Raw genomic sequence first — 24,221 nt, 5'->3', positions numbered from 1 at the left:
AACTGTGTGCATTCAGAACTATAGCAAGTACAGTGGGCCAAAAGCCCCTTTTAAACAGAGATCCCACAATATTGCCTTAAAGAAGACCCCTTATTATGTTGGCTTTGCTTTTTTTACACTGAACCAAACAAAGCCAGCATAATGCCGCCCCAGTGTGTGATTTTAGATAGCATGCTGGCGTCCCAGAATCAGAGGTGTGACATGTAACGCAACAGCATTGGCGTCTAGTGTTGACTGTCACGCCATTCCCACTCTCCCTTTTATACAGACGTTGATTTGGCAATGTGACTATCTCAACTGCTGGCTTAATGGGAAAACAACAACGTCCCCCCGTTCTGTGTTTGTGTGTTTTATACAGAATGGCAATGCGGAATTATGGCAACATTCCCGCTTTGAATAGGCCGTATAAAAGGGGCTACTGATGAACCATGAGTTAAATCCACTCCCTCATAGTGCATCAAAAATATAAGTGATAAAGGAAGTCAGCTGATCTGAGTTGCTTAATTGACTTCAGTTGTAGCCTGAATCTACGCTTTGAGCCTGTTTAAGAGCAGCTGTTTTACATGAAGCATTTTTTGGACTTTTTCAGGCCACAATAATAGGACAAAATCTGTGTTCAAGTTTCCATCCCAACGATTCCCACTCCTGTTCGTCCATAAATTCAAGCAGTAACTAAAAATATGCCAGAGTTGAAAAATGACTGAAAATCACATCCAGTAATTCTGTGTCTTACAGTTATTATCCAGATCCCAAATCCTTCTGCTTCGAGCTTCCCTTGATTCTGCCTCAGCCTCTGTGTATGTTCCAAGCCGTGGCCTTAAGATAATCCAGAGCCACATGGCAGCAGAGGATAGATGAGTAGTTTGACCTTATCTGGCAAGGTTAAGAGGTGTGGTGGCTCCGGTTGTACTATACAGTGGTAAACAAAGTTGGGTCAAACGGAACAGTAGTTAAAAGAACATTTCCTCGCAGTACAGCTGGATGGACGTCAACCAAACAACTTTATTTGGAGCTGACCTGAAATTTACCTCACGTGTCTCTTCTTTTTTCTGCTGATGGGAGTTTCTTCTGTTTATCCATAGCTTCAAGGACTCAAGACTTACTGTGTATCTAGGGATCGGTACAAAAGAAACAGAGAAAAGAGAGATAGATGGAGCGTGTCAGTTCTTACTGTCATTCTTGTCCTCCCCTGAGGTTCCCATGCATGAAATCTCGTATTCATATCCTGTGATTACAGAATTGAGAGTGTCACAACAGAACTGGTACACAAACCTTTATCTGTTTTCTGGCACAAACACTGGCCTTTTTAGTACACTCAATAACACTTCCAGGATTTTTTCTTTTTACGAGCCAGAGTTGCCAAAGGGTTTGTGACATTATAAATGCCATGTGTTTAAATGTAAAGAATGTGTGTATTTCCGACAGTTGCCATTGGTCGACTCAGGCAATGAGGTGTTGACGTTGCTGAGGATGTTGATGCTATTTTTGCCAATGCGTGAAATCAGCTAACTGAGGGTAAAATTACATATTTGTGGCGTTCTGTGCTTCAGCGCATGGAGATATATATGCAAGAAAGAAAGCATTTGGCTCCAACCAAGTTCATGGTCACATGAAAAGATGTGTGAGCTTTTCACAGTCATGGATCATCATTCTTGTGATGCCTCTCATTTTTTCAAATTTTCCATCACCTCTGAGCTGCTAGAATGACCTTTTTTCCGTATAAAAAGGGAAACTTTGTCTCTTAAAGTGTTTCTATCCACTTTATTTTTACTTGAATAATTTCACACGTCCCAAGAATAGCATAAGCTTTGAATCCAGATACAAACCAAGACAGCATAGCATCATTTCTGTGCAGCTGTGTTTGTAACAGCAAGAGGAGTGAATGAAAAACTGTGAGTTTATCATTTAACCTGGGTAGAGATTCTTGCTCATATGGTGGTTGATGCAGAAAAAAAACTCACCCTGGATTGTTCTGCATTCTTCTGTACTGGCTACTCAATAATGTGTAATCTGTAATGAAACGTGAACCAGCCCCATGACACAAACAAGATTTTAGGTATTAGGTAGGACAAGCTGCACTGACATCATGAGCTTGATTCATTTCCGCTGTTTCACTTCCCCACTTCGAATGACACACTCACTCACTCATGCCAGTTCACCACAGATTCAAACGGCTCGTTAATGTGAATCAAGGCACACAATCAACAGTGCAAAGCACATGGACAGGAAACAGTGTCGTAACTGGCACAGAGTGCTCGTTTGTAGCTGTCATCAGGAGTCTGGAGATGGAAGCTACACAGCGGAGCCAGGAGCACTTCACACAGAATAAAAAAAATCTATTCAAAGCAGAAAATGAAACCACAGATATAATTGCTGTTGTTGAATTAGCTTGACTTTGAGCCTCTACCTAGTTAATGTATAATTATGGTGACTACATTTGCCTTGTTAAAGTCCAACCTAAATTAAATTGAATGATTTTTCTACTACAGCATACCATATCTGCTCTGTAAATCACATGTCCTGTGTTCTCCTTTGAGAAGAAATCAGAAACCTAAAGGGAGAAATTTATAGTAATATTTTTTGATTTCATGGTTGTGTGTCCTCTGCTTAACAAGTCCAAATAACATTAGTTGGCCTTTTTCACAGCACACACTTTGACATGTCACAGTAGGAAAAGCACAGGTGTAAATAATAAAATGAGTGATGGCTCAATTCCATTTAGCTGCTTCAGTTTCACAGACCTGGTGCATGCTGGCTCACTGTCATGACTCACTGCTGAACACAAGACAGTCATGTTAATGTTATTATAATAACACCTGTGCTTTTCCTACTATGACAAATTAAAATGTCTTCTATGGAAAAGTCCTGTTCTTCGTCTATGTAGATGGAGAGCTTGTTTTCATACAACCAATCAAATTGTTTAACTTTAAGCTGCATTTGCATAAAGCAGTGATGTCACCGGTCTATAAGCACGATAACAAACAGTCAGATAGCAGCCTGAAAGAAAACACAACCGCCCCAGACTTTGAACAACACACAGCTTTCCTACTAATGCCTCCTTTTTTTTAAAAGCTAACGTTCAAACAAGGACATCTTGGCTTGTTTAATAATTGACCAAACAAAAATCCATCATTGAAAAGTGGTCTTTTCAGTGGTCTTTACTCTTTACCACCACTGCTAACAAAATACTGTCTGCCCATGGCTTACAAGCTGTAATTTCCAGCACAAGATTGTTTACTTTATCTCTAGTTTCATTCCTGGGTGTCCAAATCAAAGGTTTCAAATGCCCATCTACCACACTGACCTCAATTCCTTCACCTTTTCCTTACGTATAAGATTATTCCTCTACTTCCTGCTTTGGCACAGAATGTAAACACAGGTAACAAACAAGCAAAACTGTTATTTGTATGGAGAGGACAGCCTCTTTGTTTTTATAAATCAATTAGTAAGGTAATATACCGTAAAAGGACAAAGAGATGGCTGACAGCATTGTAGGGGATTAATGAACAAATCAGTGGACCCACCGGATCAAGCAATAGACCCAAAAGAGGTGCAAAATAACACTGAGTAAAAACTGAGATGTTGTCCACTCTATTATAGAAGGGGGATTAGGAAACAACACGGTATCTGTAGGATTTTATTGGCTGGTAGAGTAATCTGATGAAGTCAATGGGTTTTCAGTTGATTGCAATCCTATTAGTGAAGTGCATTATTTAAGCTTAGTGTTCCTCTACTTACAACATTCATCATTTAAAGTGTTTTGTTGTGGAATAACCCACCTGCCTTTTTCTCTGGCTTCTCTGTGGCTCCAGGCTTCCCATCGACGACTCCCTACTCCAGTGCCTTCCTTTATTTTCCCTTTATTGGGACATTTAATAGGATTCATATCAAAACAGCTCGGTGAGACAAAAACCTTCAGGAACTTGGATATGATTGGTGTTTGGGGATGTGAGAAGTCACAGTCACTTGCGTAGGAAAAATCAGAAAAAAACACTTGTTATGTAAAAGGTTAAAATAAGGGCATAATTTAGCTTGATGGCATAAGAAAATATCAGGAAGTAAACACATAGTGTTATTATAGAAACATGACCAAAAAAAGGGCTAGATCCTCTTACACTATTACCGTAAATGTCTCAAATGTCATCGAACCTCGTGAAATGAAATGAAACGTGAAAGTGGAAATAGCTGTCACACATCAGATGGTTTCAAGTGGGCGTATGGACTGAATCACAGCCAGGAAAAATATCTCTTACCTGATGCCTCAAGTGCATCTAAATGCTTTCCATTTGATGTCTGGGGTTTTTTTTTCTTTTGTTTGTCCTTTGTAGAAGGTTACTTTGATTGTACAGTTGTACAGCACAAAATAAACTGATGCACGGGTTTGATTAAATGCTGTTTCATTATGGAGAGAACCATCTGGAGTGCTAAAATGGTTTCACCTCTCAATCCTCTCCTGAGAGGTAAACTGTGTCCTTGAGGTTCAGAAACAGCAGAGGGCTATATATAGAAAACTGTATAGCACCTTGAAATAACAGGAGGAGACAATGACAATGAGACAACATATTGCTTTAAGGTGTTGTTCTGGTCCCTGGAAGAAAAACTGTTATGTAATGTAATTGATGGTTTGCTGATATTCGCAGAGGAGTTTAACAGAACCAGCAGTTATACACAGGAACAGTTTGGTTGGGGAGGGGGTAATCTGCCAATCCATGACACCAAAATTGCACTGCGCCATGCACAACTACAGCTCTCCTACAGTCAAGTTCACAGCGAGACACTAAAACATTAGGGTTTTTAAAAGTTTCAACAGGCCTTGTTCTTGTTCTTGTACCTTGTTAAGTGCTGAAAACAAGACATTCCTTAAAGATTTATGAGGTTTCTCATGTTATGCAAGTCAGGTAGCTGTGACGTCACATGACACATATTGCCTTCCTGATGAGCATTTCAAGTGTTTGTTTCTTCAAGCGTTTTATGCAATGTGTGTATCTACAGTATGTGTGTTTTGTGTGGGCTGTTAAATTCGGCGGTCCACAGCTGCTTCCTGTCAGTCCAGCTGTGCCTGCCTGAATCTGTTGTAAAAATTGGTCATGTTTCAAGAATGAATGGAAAAGTTTTTCATCAAGTCCTCACATTCACTCATACTTATATACAGTACATACACAGATGAACAGATACAAATGCATGCATGCAAACACATAGACCTTCTCCAAACTCGATTATAAATTAATCGTAAATCATCATTAAGTTTAGGATTAAGTTTAGAAATATTGTATTTATGTTAGGTATAAGATTAAAGGGGACATGTCATGCACATTTCCAGGACTATATTTATATTCTGGGGCTCCACTGGAATATACTTGCATGATTTACTGTTCAAAAAACTCTTTATTTATCTTATCCTGGCTCTTCATGCAGCCCCTCAGTTCAGCCTCTGTGTAAAACAGGCCGTTTAGTCTCTTTAAGGTTTCCAGCAACAAACACTAACAGTACGATTTTACTTCATTTTCTTGTTATTAACTCCAAACTAAAACTTCTCAAATACAGACGGGTGACAAATTAAACGAAAAACTGGTACAGGCCTGATTGCTTGACCCCTACAGCGAAGGGATCTGGTGGCTCTGTTATGCTGTGGGGGGCATTTTGCTGTCATGGAGTCATCACCTTTATCCTATGATGAAACATTTCTATCCTGATGGGAGTGGTCTCTTCCAGGATGACAATGGCCCAATTCATAGGGCACAAGGGGTCACTGAATGGTTTGATGAGTATGAAATCGATGTGATTTGTATGCTATTGCCATGACAGTCACCAGACCTCAACCCCATTGAACACCTATGAGAGATTTTGGACTGATGTGTTAGACAGCGCTCTCCGCCACCATCATCAAAACACTGAATGAGAAAATGTCTTTTGGAAGAATGGTGTTCATCCCTCCAGTAGAGTTCAGAGACTTGACGAATCAACACCAAGGTGCATTGAAGCTGTTCTGGCAGCATGTGGTGGCCTAACACCTTACTAAGATACTTTATGCTGATGTACATCCACACATGTTTCGAGCACAGATCTGATCTGAAATATGTGAGGGGACAATGTGAACAACCCGTGGAACAAACTGAGCAACAACTTTAGCGACAAAGGCTACCAATAGATGGCTGTTTGTGAACATTGCAGAGGAAGTGTTCAGAGTAGGCTGAAGTCCTTTGAACTTTCAGGAAGCAATTTTACATATGTTTACCTCAATTTTGACCATGTTTAACATAGACATCATCAAACATTTTACACTACATATACATATGATGACAGAAAATCACAAAAAGCATGATATGTCCCCTTTAAAGATATAGCTTTGCTGTGTTTAAAGCAAAAGTTCACAGTATGTGTGAAAGGATCTCAAAGTGAAGTGAAAGCAATGGCTGCCTGGAAGATATTGTATGCTTTAGAAAATGGTCAGCAGTGACGTAAAGTATGCACAGTTTATATGTAATAGGCAAAAACATGCAAAGTCACAGACAGGATAATAAGATAATCCTTCATGTCCAGGAGGACATGAAGCAGTACAGCAATGCCTGTATAAAGCTTATCTATTTAAATAAAGTACATCTATATATGTATGTAAAGCTGATCTAGTCTGACTGGGTCATTGACATAAGCATCCTTCAACTGTGCCTTCCTCTGTCTGCTACTGTTTTTTACGTCCCTGTCTATCAGCAGCAGTGACAACATCTGCTTATGAAGGTAATTTTTACTTGCGCCAGACTGAGGGAAATCTGGAAACATGTACCTGTGAATTGGCAGATGGTATAGTTGCAAGGCTGCAAGAAAATACAAGTATCATGACGTTCATTGTGACATCACCTCAATGTAGTGGGTCAGAAGATGAAACACATGTAGCAGAACAAATACAGATAAGACAGACTCTCATATGAGGCCACTCCACAAAACCAACAGTGCAAATATTTGCAAAAAACACGTACACATGACAATAACTGAAAGAGCCGTGGTGAAGAAATTTACACCTCAAAAGGGAAGCGATCATTTTCAGCATGCGTCACATTTACGCTTAACTTATGTTCTTGTATTTGTCCATCACATATGCTAAGCTGTGTGAATGACAATTGGGATAATGATAATGTTGCTTCATGCAGAAAATAGAGCAGACATCAAACAAACACACAAGTCCCTCCACACCAAACAGGATTGAGGGGTCCACTGAGTCAGCGAGGGCAGCTGGGGAGACATGATGTTTCTTTTGTAAACCTGCCAAGAGTTGAAAGGATAGGCTGATCTGGGAATTATAAGGATTAATCAAGGCTAAAGCCTCTTGACTGCTGCACAAATTCAGTTCACGGGGCTGAAAACAGATATCAAATACACAATTTAACAGTTTGCTTTTGAGATAGTTATTTATATTTATCTAATCGAGGTATTAAAAAATGGGAATGTTTCATAATCATTGTAATATCCAACATAGTTTCATATCTTTATTTGTGTAGGCATTTTTACAACTGTTCATTCTTGGAAGTGTGTACAAAATTCACATGGGGGAAAAAATAAACTTTGAATTCTTATCCAGGAATGGCGATGCCCATAAATGATGTTAAAATAACTTGCTGTGCACAAAGGAAAACTTAGAAAAATATGTTTGCAACATGTCTGCTTTTATGGAATTGAAATAGTTTTGTAAGAGTTTTAAGGCTTGGGTAATAACTGATAATTTTGGGAAAAATGCATTCACTTTCTTGCTGAAAGTTGGATGCAAAGATTGATACTCTCAATCTTCTCATCTAACTCTCTGTAAGAAAGAAATAAGAGCATTTTCTTAAATGTCAAACTATTCCTTTAAGTAATCTGATATTGAAAACCAAAATGATTTTTTTTTACAATTTGAATTTTATTTGTATAGTTTTAGCCATCATTCCTATTGGTAATGATAACATTGTACCACTAAGATGTGGCAGCATGGTGACAAAAGAAGGTTTTAACAAACCATCACACATTACAGACGTACCTCCAACAATTTGGTTTTACCTCCAAATAAACTGGTTTAAATAATTTTGCTGAGCTTTTGGTTTGTTTACAACATTTCTGATGTGGAAAATTAAATGAAATTTCTTTAGTTTTGAACATGTTTGAACTACCATACAAACTGAAAAAAAATAGTTTGTTTTCAAACTTTATCAATAATCCAAAAAGGGTGGGGTCAGAGAGGAGACAGTGAGGCCGGACATCAAGGCTCGATCCTAGCTGTCTTGTTTTCTAAAAAGAAGAGCAAGTGAATGTGACACCGGGTTTGAGCGTAGACGGAGTTGTCGGGATGGGATTAGAGGAAACAGTCGGAGTTCTGAGGAGGCAGCGTGTGTGTTTGTCTGTGTTTGCATGAGGGGGTTGATCAGTCTGAAGTGGTGCTGGAGACAGTAACAGCGCCTAATCTTCTTTACCAGCTGCCATCTGTTTTGACAGACAGTTTCTTTTTTCCAAAAAGGAATTGTCATCAACTCCTCTATCGCCTCTCTCGGCCTGTTTCCTCTCTGTCTCGCTCCCTGTTGACTGTTTCTTTGTCTTTGCAACCCACGCTTCTATTTTTTCTCTTTCTTTTTTTTATACTCATCCTTTATGCCATACAATGGAGGCCCTGCTCTCGAGCTGGATTCCTTTACCAAATCCTTTTGTCCCAAGTTTCCTTCCTCTCTGTCATCTGTGTAAACCATATCACAGTGTCTGTCATTGTTTTCAAATTCAGCCATCACGTGAGCCGCAAAACTCGCCAGCTCGCATTTCCCGCTCAGATCTCTTGCATCCTGCTATTCCAAATATGGTTGTTTGTGTTTCCCCCAACGTGATGGTCTCTTATCTTACATTCTTGTCAAGTGACAATTTGTCATCAGGATATGGAGTGACAGTGAGTGTTATTTTCATTTACAGCAGTTTTTAGTGTTACGCAACATTATATAATAGAGACACCCTTGCTTGTCTGTGGGACTATGGAGAAATAAGTTTCCGATGTCTTTTTTCTTTAATGCTTTGTAAGTTTGGCAGCCCTCAAAGTACACATGCTGTATAAATTAAATACAAAAATTGTAGCCTTTTATGCATTTTGTTTTATCTTTCGTAGTTCTGGCTAAAAGGTCACTTCACTCAGTTTGTGCTTCTGGCTAAAATCTTTAAAGAGTAGTTAGACTTTTTGAAAATATGTGTTTTCTTGCTGAGAGTTAAATGATTGAAACGGTATCAATCTTCTCATCTAAATCTTGGCAAGAAAATCAGCATATTTTCCCAAAATGTCAACCCATTCCTTCAAATGACTTCAGCGGTAGTTTAAATAAGTGCCTGGGAGCTTATGTTCTGCTTGAATGCACGTTAGTCTTGGCGTGTTTGTGTTTGAAAATGTCATGAATGTTATCAAAGACACATCATAAGAAAAATACAGAGACAACACATCTTGCTTCATCAGTTGGTTGGTTTATTTATCATTAGCAATGACACCAAATGTACTCTACTGTTTTCACTTGCTATCATAGGAGATGCATTTTGAATTGTAAACAGTGAAAATGATAAAATGCATTTCATAAAACTCCTTACAAGCAGTGTATGACCAGGGAAAAGAGCAGATTGTACCTGCTCTTGCTCACCTATTTGTTTTTTTTTTTTTAACAATACATGTCATCTTATAGTTTGAGTCTCTCATATTTACATAGATACAGCTGGCTCCCACATTCATCACCAGCACAGACCTATTGGTTTTTTATTTTTGTTTGTTTTTAATGTGTTATCACATAGTTTTCTTAAAGAATTATATTTACAACCATAACTCCCCCAGCTGCCTGCTGCCGGGGGTTAACACACAGTTAGAATCACTTGCTTAAAATTCATTAAACTACTTATGGTTCTTGAAAGTTTACGTTGTAAGTCAACCTTATAGCTCTAAGTTTTTTTGTTTTCTCTCTTAACAAATAAAGTTAATACAGAGCTCAAGCCATTCGTCTTCCCCATAAAAATTCTAAATTATTCAAATAAATGAACAAACCAAAAATAATAATAAAATAACATAAAAAATAAAAAAATATTGCACTTAAATTCAGGACAGCATTGGACCTGTTTGGTGGTTAAGAGGGAAAGTGAGAGCTTTTAGCTGAGTGCTTTGGAGGAGGTGAGGGTGTGTGTAGAAGCATCCAGCGAGTTAATCTAAATAAATAGGCAAACCTTTATACAACATGAAGCCATTTTTTTCCCTCTGACTATGAGACGAGCAACCTCTCGCGTATTGCTCAGGAGAACTAAGGGAGTGCAGGTTGGAACCCTAAAGCATATAAAAACAGTGAAAGTGTAGAAAAATGGAAACAGTTGAGGAGATAAACCAAGCTTGGAACCTGTCATAGCAATGTCCTGAGAACGCTTCCTCGATTAGTCCAGAATGAGCTACAATGTTAAAAGGAAATGTCGTTTGGCTGCACGAACATTTTTACTTTTTCTTCTTGAGTTTCCGTTCCTTGTTGTAAACAGTCTCTGGAGACAGGAAGCAAGTCCTCGTTTGTTTTTTTTTTTGTTTTTTTTTTCCATCTCTGGCTTTGAATGTGACTTTTGAATGTCTTTTAATGTGAGAGTGACACATATATCTGTGATTCATCACAGCTCCAGTCCATCCGTTATTTATACATTTGTGTTCTTCGCCAATCTCTGTCTCCGTCTTTGTCCCCGTTGAATGCTCACAGTATCTCTCCACAGTCTTGGGATGAACTGAATAAGGTGAAAGCCGTTTATAGAAGCTTCGAGTGGATGCAGGGTTTAACAGAGGTGCGTGTTCTCATTCTGCAGAAGTAATGCATGTGAAACAGAGCCACGACGCTAGTTTTCATTCAGACATCATCTTGGTTTTTTGTTTTTTTTTTTTCCTCCCTCCCACAGAGTTTGGAGCCTGATGAAAAGAAAAAACACGAAGAAAAAGGACTTTGTGTCGTACCAACAGCTTTGAAGTAGTCTTGCATAGCCAGACTGAAGTGGCTTCACAGAGGACGTGGTTGGAGGAAAGGAGGGGGATTAAAAGTGGGGAGTTTTATAAGAAAAATCAAAGAAACAAGTGACAAAACAGTACCGGACTGTCTTCGTGTCTGCAGGGTTTTCTGAGCAACCCCTCCTTTTCTCCAGTACAACTGGACAAAAACTTAAAAACACAAACTGTTTGTCATTTTTTTTCTGACAAAAGACTGACACTTAAAAAAAAAAAAAAAAAAAAAAAAAAAAGCAACAGTGATCAGACAAGCGTCCAGCTCCTGCTCCAGCCCTCGCTCATGGGGCTTCTGTATTTTTAGTAACATCCATCCATCCATTCATCAGTTCATCCATTCATCCATCCACCTTGTAACGGTGTAAACTACATTCCTTTGCAGTGCCTATAGCTTTGCCGCGTCCTCTCACACCATAATAATAACAACAACAAAAAAGAAAAAAACATAGTGGACAATATGACAGACACACAAAAAAAAAATTAAAAAGGCAAACATAGAACCTCACATCCAAACCCACCCACTCTACTTTTTTTTTCAAGTCTGCCCCTTTTTTTTTCTATCGTCATCATCTCTTTCTCTGTGATTCCTCCTTTTTCTGGTCTCTTATTTATGACGAAGATGAAGTCGAAGTGGAGCTCTGCTTTTTTTGGTTGACTAAGTCCAAGTAGAGTTCTGAGCGAAGGAAGCGGGGGTATGAGTCCTTCTCCATCAGCCCGTATATCCGCCTCTGCGCTAGGTCGAAGCAGGAGCGTGTCACATTCTGCAGGTTGTCCTTAGTGTGATCTCTGGTGTATGAATCCAGGTTTACCTAGAGAGGAGGAGGAATAACAAAAGGTGAGGGAAGTGCAAGATTACACTTTAAGGAAACAGAGGGATGGAAAATGGATGTTTTCTTGTTTGCAGCAGGTTGTTTTGATACCATTTCTTCCCAGTATCCATATGAGCTGTATTAAGTCTTACTCACCTCTTTACAAGACTGGATAGCGATGTATTCCGCAAAGATTTTCTTGGCTTTTGAAGCCATCTTGGACTGCGACTTAATCTTCTTGTATTCCTCACATGCTAGCCAGAATTCCAGATTCTCCTCGCTGAACTCTGTGCGCAGGAAAGCTCTGAACGCTGCCAGACCATCTGAGGGAAGAGCAGAGAGGAGGAGGAGGAGGTGAGAGGAGGATAAACAAGAGAAGAGTTGACTAGAGTGTCATGGCAACCTCACAGCCAAAGCGCTCCTTGGAGTTTCAGCGCCTAAAATAGCTCTGTGACGGGGCCTTTTTGAGTCATGTGGTTGGAATAAAGTGAGACATTAAAACCCCCTCTTAACACCGCACGCATATTCAAAGTCCTCAGTGTCTTTTAAGTGACATCACACAATCCTTTCTTACTATTCAGCATGACATCTATGCATCCTCTCAAACGTACGCTGTGAATAAACAATGAGGTGACTGTTTTAGTGTAAGGGGAGTAGAAACAATCTAATTCTGGCACTTTTGGCTCTTTAAGTTTCTGTTAAGTTAATGATTTGAGGAAGAAGGCATCCAGAAGAAAGAATAGCAGGAAGTCGTGTCCGCCCACTGCTCCCGTCTGCACCTTTCCGTTCCCATGAATCACCCACGCTGATAAGGAGAGCCACTGCAAGCGTTCATCTCTTACCTCATTCTGGTAAGCAGGAGTGAGGTAAGAGGTGGAAGAGAGGAAATTGGAAGAGAGAGGATACAGGCCAACGGAGCCGAATGAGGAACAGATGTAGCTCTGGCTTTCTGTCAGCTTTCTGCTTTTAAAAAGGATTGGGGCTGTGGAACTGTGGATGATGAATTGTGGAAAAACGAAAATAGCAACAGACTCGCAACCTGCAAGTTGCCTGTTTTAAGAGTCTCTCCCCATCTCTCTGTGTAAAGCCTGCCAGTTGGGATTAGGGAAACTTGGTGCAAGCTGGCTGTTGACTGCGGCAGTGTGTGTGTGTGTGTGTGCGTGTCTTTGTGTGAGTGTGTGTGTGTGTATGTGTGTGTGTGAGTAATCCGTATAGCAGCACATGCAGATTTCCTGTCCTTGCACCCCCTCCATCACCACAAGCATGCACTGTATATCTATATTCACCCAGTGTTACAATCAGTCTCTCTATAATCACATTGCACCAAATCATGGAAAAAAACAAAAGACTCATATGTATGTAAAGAAGAAAGAAGTAAGAAGAGATAAAAACAGAAAAAAACATTAAAAAAAAGGTATTAAAGTTACACTTACATTTGTGTGCCAGCAGCTTGTCAAGCGAATCCCCCCATTTTAATGCCTCCTCCGGGGTGGGCCTGCAGATAAAAGCAGAGCGGTTCTTTAACAAGCCCATCTCAGCCAGGTTTCTCATTGTGTGACCCATCCGCAGAACTTTGTCTATGCTGGACGAACGTGTGGAAACGTGCACGTAAGTAATTCCTCTGCTGCTTCCTTCCACTCTAGTCTGTGTCTACTGGTTTTTCCCTCTCATTCAGTTCTGCCTTGTGAGTGGCTGCGACACCGAGAGCCATGAGTCTTTCTGCTTGAGTCAGGAGGGGGGGGAGGCTTTTATATTCCCACTGAAAGCAACTTGGAAGGCGGGAGGGGAGGGGCTTCAGCCAGCCAATGGGGATGTGTTGTCAGGTTTAGAGACCTCCTCCCCCCACCAGAGTCTGTCTGCCCCCTGCTGCCTCTCATCCTTTCTGTATTGTGCTATAAAGCATTTGTCTTTCTTTTCTTCAGTGTTTTCCACATCTTATTTGACACAATTTGCTTTGTAATTCTTTGTAAAACTGGACGTATTTTCTGTACATTTTGATAATTAATTTAAATTTCAGTGTACATTCTAACAACATAAAATAATTGTTACACTTTTTCTTGCTCTTTTGTCTTTTTGAACATAATATTTAACACATAAGTGTTCAGATGTATAAGCTGTATACAAGTATATATATATAACGCTTGCCTTTAAGATCTCTGCATAACCCTTGCCTTCATATATTGTGAGGAAATTATTACCATAACATTTATAAAACTGATATTTTCAAGTAATTCCATAAAGGACATTTACTGTGTTTTTTAAAATATGTTAATTTATAAAATTATACAAAGTAGATAAAGAAAAGCCGCTCCTCTTACACACTTTAGTTACAAAAGGTTTGTATTTCATCCGATAGTTAACATGAATCTATTTGATTCATTCAACTGTAATCTATAAATAACTAAATAAAACAGCATCCAAAAAATTCCCCATCCTTCCACACATTCTCTCATTCATTTTTATAATGCTACACTTCCATCGTTGCTACTGCCCACATGTCTGTCTTCCCAGACCAGGTCATCACCAGTTGTGGCAAGACCCGGAAAACAGTCTGACACACACCCACATGTACATGCTGTCAGGAAGTGGCCACTTACTTGACTGACTTCATAGATTTGTCTAACTTGCTGGCTGGGTTGCTTCCTGGGGATTCATTCCTCCTCCGCAGGAAAGCCAGTCGATTCTTCATGTCTTTGGCCCTGGGTGAAAGAAAGATTAGAGGGAGAAGGAAGGAGAGAGTTGGCAAGAGAAGGGGAGAGGAGTGAAGAGTGAAAAGAAAAGAGACATAGGAAGATGTTGAGTCTCCAAAAGTCCAAAGTCCACAATTAAAACAATCCAAGGCATGGGGAAACCACCAATTAAGCTCTTCAGCACTATAAGTCCAATCCATATGAGTTAAAACCCACAAACGCCAGAAAAGATGAAGAAAATAAATGACGCGTTGTTTACATTTTAGTCTTCAGCCAGGTATGTTGGAATGGTGGGATAGAATTTTCCAAAAAGGCGGATGTCCAGCTCCTTTTCCTCTCTTCGTGTCACTGCCTCCCTGTCAATCTATTATCTCTAACAGTCTTTCAGTAAGATGTGTCCCTGGCAGGTTCCTCGGCAGGGACTGAGCAATTGTGGCAGAGAAGGAGGAGAGAGACTCAATCCTCACTCCTCTGTTTCATCACGCCATTCTCCATGTGCCTGGAGGGGTTGCTGAGAGGGAGCTGACCCAGGGCCGAGGGGAACAGGGCACAGTGACCCCCGCGCTCCTCTGCTGCGTCCCTCCACCAGGAGCATCCCAAATCCTCCTGACCGCCCACCTCACCTGTGTCACCTTTCTCCAACCATCTCCCCCTTCTGCACATGCGCCACCCTATCCCTAATGCCAGACAAGGTAATACACCAACCCTGAGTCCCCATGGGCTCTAAAAGTATTCTGCACATTCCCATAATCCCATGGTGCGTGTCCTGGCTTTTCCCGACCTGGAGCACGTGCTGCCTCATTGGGATGTGACCTCACTCAACACCCATTTCCTGAGTCCCTGCTTTTGATTTCCACTGTGGATTGGCTGGCCCACTACTAATAATGCAGCGCGGCGGTGTGCGGGCTCACTGGCCTAATCACTGCAAGCTGTCCCACTGCCAACCCTCAGCCCCCCCTCCCCAGGAGAGCATGTAGCCCCCAAATTAAGAAACAAGTCTTCCAGGTATAGACACGTATCATTCAAACACGCACACCCATGGGGGGTGGAAGCGCACACAACTGCAGATTAGTACAAATACTGTACATGAATATACACGGATAGAGATGAAAGAGCGCCCACACAAACATTTCAAAGATCCCCATCTGCACCTGTGCCAACTCATGCCCACTTCACTGTTGCTTTCATGCCAGTTGCAGGTGATGGGAAACTCCCAGTCTCTACCAGTGTGTGCATGTGTGTGTGTGTGTGTGTGTGCAGTGGTTACAGAGCTGAACAGAGAACACAGTCAGCTGTCTGCTGTGAGTTTTTCCAACTGCTGCAGGACAGGAAAGGTAGAAACATGCCCGTACACACAACATGACTGCATGAGCTGTTGCAAGCTGTGACTGAATAGTTCTTTTAAATCAGAATGAGTGTGACTTTGTAGGAGTATTGATTCGGGTGTGTTTGGGGGGGTTTTTTTGGGGCTGCAGAGCTGGTGAAGATGACTTTAGTCGACTCAGAGGACCACAAAAGGTCTTTTTTGGAAAGATTCAGGAGTACGGAAGTGCCACGTGAATGATTCAGAAAATGAATATGCTACTAATAAATGAAAAAGTAAAAGCAAGCATTGGTGTTGCATCTAGAAAAAAACAGCTATGTGAAAGCTTTATTTTTCTCTCAGGCAAGGTAACGGAAGGAATGGAAAATCAATGCGAGGAGAAGAAGCCAACAGAGCGATCAAAGAACTCTCCTAGAAACCAGAAAATTCCACAATGAATTCCATCCATGTTTCTTCGCTAAATCCAGAGGAATACCTAAACATCCACACAGCGCCAGTGGAAGAGAGATGACTCATGCGCTGATTGAAATAACAAAAGTGCCCTGTATGAAACAGGCTTAAACCAGATGCTGAACTGCTGAACAGAATTCAGGCCTCTCTGTCATGGAAACAACAGGGTGCTCTAACTCAGTATCCCTGTGAACAGCTCTCGCTTGCCAGCCTGAAGGACATTATTACCCAAATAAAAACTCTCTTGCTGTTAAATAAACTCATAACATCAGAGCAGGATTTATTGGATTGCTCTATTTTTAGGGTTGGACTCAAGGCAATTAGGGCTTAGCTGTGCATGTGTTGGCTAAAAAGAAAGCCTCTGTCTTGCCAGTGCATGTGAGGAAGATGAAGAGCTTGTATTTTATAAGGACTGGAAAATATTGTGTTGGCCTGACAAAAGACGCTTTATTATTTATGTCTGGTTTTATACAAGCTGAGCCTGCATCGGGATGATGTGACAATGATGTCATGGCTTTGAGGGAAATGTATGTTTCTACCCTGCCACCATGTGGGTGTCAATGGTTATTGCAAATGCAAACGGTTATATTTTGCAACCGCAGTTCAGATTGGTTGCAAGGCATTTTTCCTAATAGTTTGTCTCAACAGTGGAAACAACTTGAGCTTACATCATCCCATGGTTTATCTTTCCACTTCTTTTCAAAGAAACTAAAACACTTATCTTTCCACTTCTTTTCAAAGAAACTAAAACACAGCACTGACACTATTGTTGAAAACAAGTGATCCATATTTTATAGCTTCCTCATTTAAACCACTACACTCTGGCTCTAACACTTTTTTTTCTGTAAGTCTGCATATATTGTGTTGAGTAGAGTCATGTAAAGCAGTTGGGAGTGAAGTTTCTAGAGAGAGACAGCGTTTCTCCCTGTATAGCAACTCAACTGCTGCAGTCATAAATGAAACTGCCTCTGTGGTTATTAGCTCAATGGGAGTCAACAGCAACTCCGGCTTGAAGGTAGGCCTCATAATCCTTCTTCCTCAATGTGAGCAAAGACACAGTCTTCATTCTTTGAACAACGTCACACAGAGGGCTACAGTCATATCTGTGTCCTCCAGACGTACAGATTAGCGCACCAGAGATATGCAAATTCAACTACCTGATGAAATCTAATCACCTAAAGGAAAAGCACTATCAGACTTAACTCCCACTTAAAACAGGAAGAACAACATGGCCTGCTATTAATGACATAAAAAGCAACAGAAACCACAGATACATGCGTTTCTGTATCAGTTTTGCTCGTTATCAGAGATAATATTCTTGTACTTGAGTCTATTTTTACAGTGACACCACTTGATAATGGTGCTGTACTTAAAATTGCATTTACCCAGTGCTCTTTGCGCCTCTGCTCTTCATGTGCTAATGGCGTTTCCCGCAGTCTCTCATTTTGAGTACCTCTCTGTTTAAAGTTTCTACTTTTTCCTCTTCACTGTGTCTCTCCAGCTGAGTCTGCTAATAGCTCCTCAGCTTGGCACTTATACCTTTAGGTATGTGTCACGCTCCATCTTTATCACATAAAATGACCCCTATACTTAACTCAATCTGCTAAAAGACTGACACATGCTCTGTCAAAGATTATCAAATTAGGATCATCTTTGATCTAACATTTCTGCACCACTGCCCCTTGAGCAAAATATTTACTGCATGTCCGTATTTGCAGCACAGGGCAGGGTGTGTACACACACCTGAGTGTCTGCCTGTGTCTGTACAAGAGAAACGTCTTTATGTGCTCGAGTGAAGGAGCGTGAGGTCTTTGGCTTTGCAATTATCTGCAGGTTTCCGTAGTCTTTATTCCCTCTTTGCTTGGCTCACATTAGACACACTAATAGCACCCCGCTGGCTATTCCTGGTGTTCTAAAAAGTAGGCCGCACTCCCAGGGAAAGGCTCTGGGAGCACATGGGGGAGAGCTGCAGACAGACAGACATACTGCAGATTGCCATGTACCATATAAACTCAAGCCAAATACACTGCCCCACTTCATCCTACGTCCCTGTTTTGCTACATAAGAGGCTTTGTTTCCCATAACGGAGCGGGTTCACCTTTTTGTAAAAACCTGACCTGTGAGATAAGGGGGTGAAGCTTATGAGAACAGATGAGGAATTGAAATACAGTCGGCGAGAGCAGCAGCCCCAAGGTGAGCAATGTTCAAGCATGTTTTCATTCCCTCTGCCACTCTCTATTTACAGAAGGCTGTATGCCACGACACGGCGCACAAATAACACTGTCTGTTTGTGCATCTGTGTCTGTGCGAGTATAACAGGTCATGGGTAGTGTCAGTGTGCCTGTTACACTTAACTTCCACAATAACATTTAAACCATTTGGGCTCTGTCCAAGTAAGATGTAGGAACAAACTGTGAGAGTTTGTTCTGTACTTTCTTTGTAGCCAAAACAGTCCAGAGATGGGATGTATTCAAAAACATAACACAGTAAGAAGGAGAAAGGCATGCCTCTGCTGCAAATCTATAAAGCACCTCATGAGGGAAAAGAAAGTCACTCTGCAATATTCCTAGAAGAACAGTGAAAAAGGGAATTGTCCTAAATTCTGTCCATAAATATAACACCATCACATTTGCAGTCTTCCTCAATCAAGACCAAAAAAAGAGCTCTATTTCTGAGCAAACTCACATTCGCAGCCACAAAGACCACATGAGCAATCCTATTCCTGAAATCCAGGCTGCGTATAATAAGAAAAAGGGGCAGCCTCAAGTTAGAAGTTAAAGCTGCTTTCTCCAAAATAGTTTGAGTGCTTCAGCCTCACGGGGGATTCTTCTCCCTCACTGCGACTGTCAAATGAGATCCACGTAGAGGTCAGATAGCTCCCTACCAGCTTGAGAGTGACAATTCCTGCGGGATGCCAAGCAGCCCCTACCCACGTCTTCCTCACCCTTCCTTCTGATGTTTCTAATTCTTGATAGCAAAAACCAAAGTGCAGATGAACCCACTCACACTCACACACACACACACACACACACACACACACACACGCACTCCACTCACTTCCTCGCTCTTACCTTTCCAGGTACTTCTCTGAGAAATCGACCATAGTGTGAAACATGCGTGCCAGTCTGTACGCGGGTTCACTAGGCGTGTGTGGAAATTTGACTGCATGTAAGCGTGTATCAAGAGTGCTCAGGGCCCGAGGGGTTTTTGTTTGACAATCACATTCCTCTAACCCCTGAGAGGCTCTGGTGGAGCTTTATATAGTCCTGGGGGTCTGGTGAAGGCGGACCCTAGGCTCACCCAATCACCACGCAGTGTTTAGAGAGGACAGATTCCTTCCACTGGGGCATGGATAGATTTTTAGTTTTATCGGTTAGTAAGTTGAGATGACATTTGCCTTTTTAGCAAAAGAAGTGACTTAACTACTGTTATGACTGGTATGGTATGGTATGCACTGGTCATCTGTCTCAGCTGTGTGAAATCTGCTACCGGTGATACGACAGACCTCACACACGTCACTTAACAAACATCAAACTATCCTATTACCTCCTTTACTTTCTCTTTACACTGGATCCTTGTTAGCATTAATCTTTATTTCACTGATTTATTTAAAGACTCGTAGCTGTATATTTTTGTATATTTTGTGTATCCTCAATCAGGTAATCAAAAGTGCATGATAGACTATTGATGAACCTAAAAAAATCTTTTCTAGATACACTGCCTGAGGGGGTTGAGTCATGTTTTAAACATGGTATCATTACCTTCACTACAAGCACTAAATCAAAGACGACTGGACTTGCTGTTTACTCTTGAAAAGATTAATCACTCATCCAAGAGGCCTCATAAGTTTCCCCACTGGTAGGGAGTCCCAGTCATATAAACATCCATGGGATGTCTACTCTTCAGTGTCCAATCATCTTTATTACATATTCTTTATTAGGAGATGGGAAATTCCAGTTTCAGGAGTTCTAGTTAACTTTGATTTGGTTCTTCTAGATGTCTGTATATGACCTGGATGACCAAGACCAGACACAACAGCTTTAAGTACATAATCACAACTCTGCTTCTGCAACGGGGTCAGTGCACATCATGTTTAACTACACAACTAAAAGTCACCTTGACCAACTTTTACAGCACACACACAAAAAGAGCATTACTGTGCACCTTAGCAGCAAAGCAACCAGGTGACATCAATCACTTGCCTGGGAGCTGCTACTAGTGATAGTGCAGAATCACAGTCTCTCTCTTGCTCGTATTTCAATTATGACAAGAATATGTCACCAGTATACTATATTTACAGTATGTAAAATAGAACCGCACATAATTCAAACACAGATTTGTTGTGTGTTTCTAATTACCACCACAGGCACTCTGCTCTCTTTTGCTCCGTTCTTCTCTGCCCTCTCCATCTGTATGTATTTCCTGCCTTTATGAATCATAGTGGATACCAGTGTTAATCACTGAGGTATTGGTATCCAAGTTTGGTATTGGTATGCATCATTTTTCCATATTTGTGGTGTATAAAGCTTCTTTCACACATACACTGCAACCCTGAAGTTATCCGGACATTCACCCGGAAGAGCCGTATGTGAGAACGCCAAAAGGACTTTACTGTACTCTGCCAGCTCCCTAGTACAAAGTCCATGTAATGTCTGATTGAGCACATGTGTGAATACAGCAGATAGTTTTCCGGAGGATTCACGGCGAGTGAGTGGGCGTGTTATTGACGTTTCTATCATGTGACTGGCGCAAAACCGGAAGAATACAAACATCCGAGGGTGAAGAAGAAGAGTCATTTACATAAAGACACCAACGAAAACATCGAACTGGAGAGACGACGAGATTCAAGAACTTCTGTCGGTAAGGGCCGATGCCGAAACCATCAGACAAATTCAAGGAATGGCTAGAGACTCGGTTCTTTATGACCAAAATTATGAACCGGCTACATGACCACACGTACTTTTTATGTAATTTCCTGCCTCCTGCACACTCTACCCAGGCGCCACCCCTTGCCTAAACCAAAAAGAGTATTTCCAGTTGGTGAAAACATGCCTGACACAGACAATCTCCTGATGTGTGCCACATGTCTGAAAGGGCAACTCCGGACAATGTCCAGACCTGATTTTCTGGACATTTTCCAGAGTTCATATGAGAAAACAGCTATAGATTAATCAAGACCACATTTTTGCACATATTATTCTGGTGCACTAATTGGTGTGTAGATTTATGGCTTCATTGCTACTTATTGGAAACCACCAGATGGGAGAAAAAAGGAGTGTATAAGTACATAATTGCTTGGGGAAGCAGAACACCTGGACTGAGTAAAAACAAAGGTGATTGTGGAGAGGGAGAGGCAGAGATAATGTGGACAATCCCAGGAAAACAGCTGTGCTGCAACCTGAAAATGAGACACAGGGGGGAAATGTGCAGAAGGGAGAGAAGGAAAAGAGAAGGAGAAGTGTAGGAGGAAAGAAAATGTAAAAAGGTAAAGGGGAAGAGAGGTAGAGGATGAGAGAGAGAAATGCTAAGAAAGTTAAGGACCGTACTGGTGCCTTTGATGTTGTAAATGATGCATGAGTGAAGAGGAAACAATGAATTCACTGTGCTGTGTTCAAGTGCTTTGTCGAAGTGGAGAGAGGAAGGTTCAAAGAAGACAGATGTAATGTGCTTTTACATGTAAGTACAATATTCACTTCTTACTAAAAAATGAAATCTATCTCTCCTTTATTGGTCCAGGGTTTCATACAATAGCCACACCTATATCCTGTTAAATTTAAAGGGGATATATCATACTCTTTGTCATTTTCTGTTATTTTTATTCTGTTATAATGTCAGGTGTCTATATTGTGTCTATAAACAGCTTCAAGTGGAAAGCCCCTACTTCCTTACTGAACTGACATCAGATTGTTAGCACGTGCCCACAAACAGCTGGTTGTTCATGTTGTCCACTTGCATATTTCAGAATGGATTTCAGTTCGAACATGTATGGATGTATTTGAGGAGTTGAAATTTTGAATAAAGAACAAGAAAAACAAGTGAAATCCTTCTACTACTACTAGTCATTTGTTTACGTAGCCTCCGGAAGCTAAGCAATCAGAACAGAGTGAGCTCATCGGGAGGGGGGCCTTAAAGAGACAGAAGCTAAAACAATCTGTCTGTTTCAGACAGAGGCTGAACTGCGGGGCTGCATAAAGAACCAGTATAAGAAAGGGCCAGTATAAGTTTTTTTTTAAAAACTGTAAATCATGCAAAAATGTTCCAGTAGAGCCCCATAATAAAAACATAGACCTGGAAATGTGCTTGATATGTCCCTTGATATGTACTGGATTATCTATTCTCTACACATTGTGTATTGAGATCTATTTCATTCAATCTTCCTGCCACTGATGATGATTAAAGGACCAGTGTGTAGGATTTAGTGGCATCCAGTGGTGAGGTTGCAGACTGCAACCTACTGAACACTCCTCCCCTCCCCCTCCCCTTCCAAGCGTGTAGGAGAACCTACAGTGGCCGTGAAACTCATGAAAAACGCGAAAGGCCCTCTCTAGAGCAAGTGTTTGGCTTTTCCGTTCTGGGCTACTGTACAAGCATGGCGCTGCAACATGGCGGCCTCTGTGGAAGGTGATCCACTCCCTATGTAGACGTAAAGGGCTCATTCAAAGGTTATAAAAAACACAGTGATTCTTATTTTCAAGTGATTATACACTAATTAAAACATTTCTGCCAAGTTTGTTCTGCTAGATGCCACTAAATCTTACACACTGGTCCTTTAAATGATTAAGACAGAAGGAAGTATCTATATTGATACCACCAAGATGAGGAACTGAGGATATATCTCTAACCTCTCTCTATTAAATGACTGTATTTCCTTAAAGGTATCCTGCATTCCAAAACCTAAAAAGTAAAGAATTTACCTCAAAGTTCCACCTTTTCAAGTTAAACTGAAGCCTATGTCGACAAAGATAACTGCGTTCACTCATATCAAATCTAGCCGACAAAAAGGTTAAAAACACACCGCATACAGTGTAGAAAAGGGTGGGTGGGGGTGGAAAGGAGAGGCGCAACAAGGAAAAGATCAATGTGATTTACACAGAAGGGGTTCATATTTCAGCTAGTCTCAAAGGAGAATAATGGAGAGAGCAATGATGGATGACTGTGAAAAGAAGAAAGAGAAGTCAAAAGAGAGGTGGATCAAATCCATTGAAAGAAGAGACTTGCTTAAAATGGTGATACGTGCTCATGGAGACAGATGTTGCTAGGGTATTATCAATATCAATATCAGAGTAAAATAGCATGTAATTCCCCTCTCACGTAGGCAACAGTGAACAGAAATTGACTATGTATAAAACACGATGGAAAGCAGTTTGGGTAGGATAAAGAATTAAAAGAATTAATTTTGAATTCATTCATTCATTCATTCATGAATTCATCTGAAATCAAATTTAAGACCAGCAGTATCAGTTAATTGTAAAGTGTGCTACAACTGGATACCCTCCTCCAAAATTCACACAGCCATAGGTTATAGGAGTATCTTCTTTAATTTGGTCATGTCAGATACATCTGGGCACTGATCTACTTTCCGCATTTCTTTCTGTATATGTTATATATCAGTCTCTAACATCTGGAGGAAATCATTTAATTTCCTTCAGGCTTGGTTATATAGGAACATCTGAGATTTAAATCTATAGTAGCAACATATTGCATTTGTATTCCACTGAGCAACACAGAGAGATATTGTGTTGAGGGTGTGTTTATTTGTGTGATTAACTGTGATACTGAGAAGAATATTGCCTACTGGTATAGGTTTACAGTGTGGCAGGATGAAATATGGCTGAAAATGGGTCAAACATACTGGACAATGAAGAGAAGCTTCATAACAACAGTCCATGACATTGAGAATTTCATGGAAACAAGGACTGTATATACAGGAGACAGAAGACAGTGTG

The 24,221-nt window shown here is 40.8% G+C and overlaps 1 protein-coding gene across 7 annotated transcripts in view; it reads right to left on the bottom strand.

Moving 5' to 3' along the window:
* Nucleotides 1-9,439: 9,439 nt before the first annotated feature.
* The window catches only part of rgs3a (regulator of G protein signaling 3a), a 158,261-nt gene continuing 143,479 nt past the window's right edge, over nt 9,440-24,221 (bottom strand). For 6 of the 7 annotated variants that reach the window (XM_042394479.1, XM_042394480.1, XM_042394483.1 and 3 more), the window contains 4 exons: nt 14,409-14,510; nt 13,245-13,306; nt 11,968-12,134; nt 9,440-11,811 (listed from right to left, as the gene is read on the bottom strand). In XM_042394479.1, the coding sequence (XP_042250413.1) occupies nt 11,611-11,811; nt 11,968-12,134; nt 13,245-13,306; nt 14,409-14,510 (532 nt within the window). In that variant the 3' untranslated portion in view covers nt 9,440-11,610. Of the gene's footprint in view, nt 11,812-11,967; nt 12,135-13,244; nt 13,307-14,408; nt 14,511-19,346; nt 19,487-24,221 lie in introns of those variants that run through there. The other variant, XM_042394485.1, reaches the window with a different exon arrangement.

This window comes from Thunnus maccoyii, chromosome 19 (genome assembly GCF_910596095.1).
Source record: "Thunnus maccoyii chromosome 19, fThuMac1.1, whole genome shotgun sequence".
In the NCBI taxonomy this organism is placed as follows: Eukaryota; Metazoa; Chordata; class Actinopteri; order Scombriformes; family Scombridae; genus Thunnus; species Thunnus maccoyii.
This window is presented reverse-complemented; position numbering and strand designations above follow the sequence as displayed.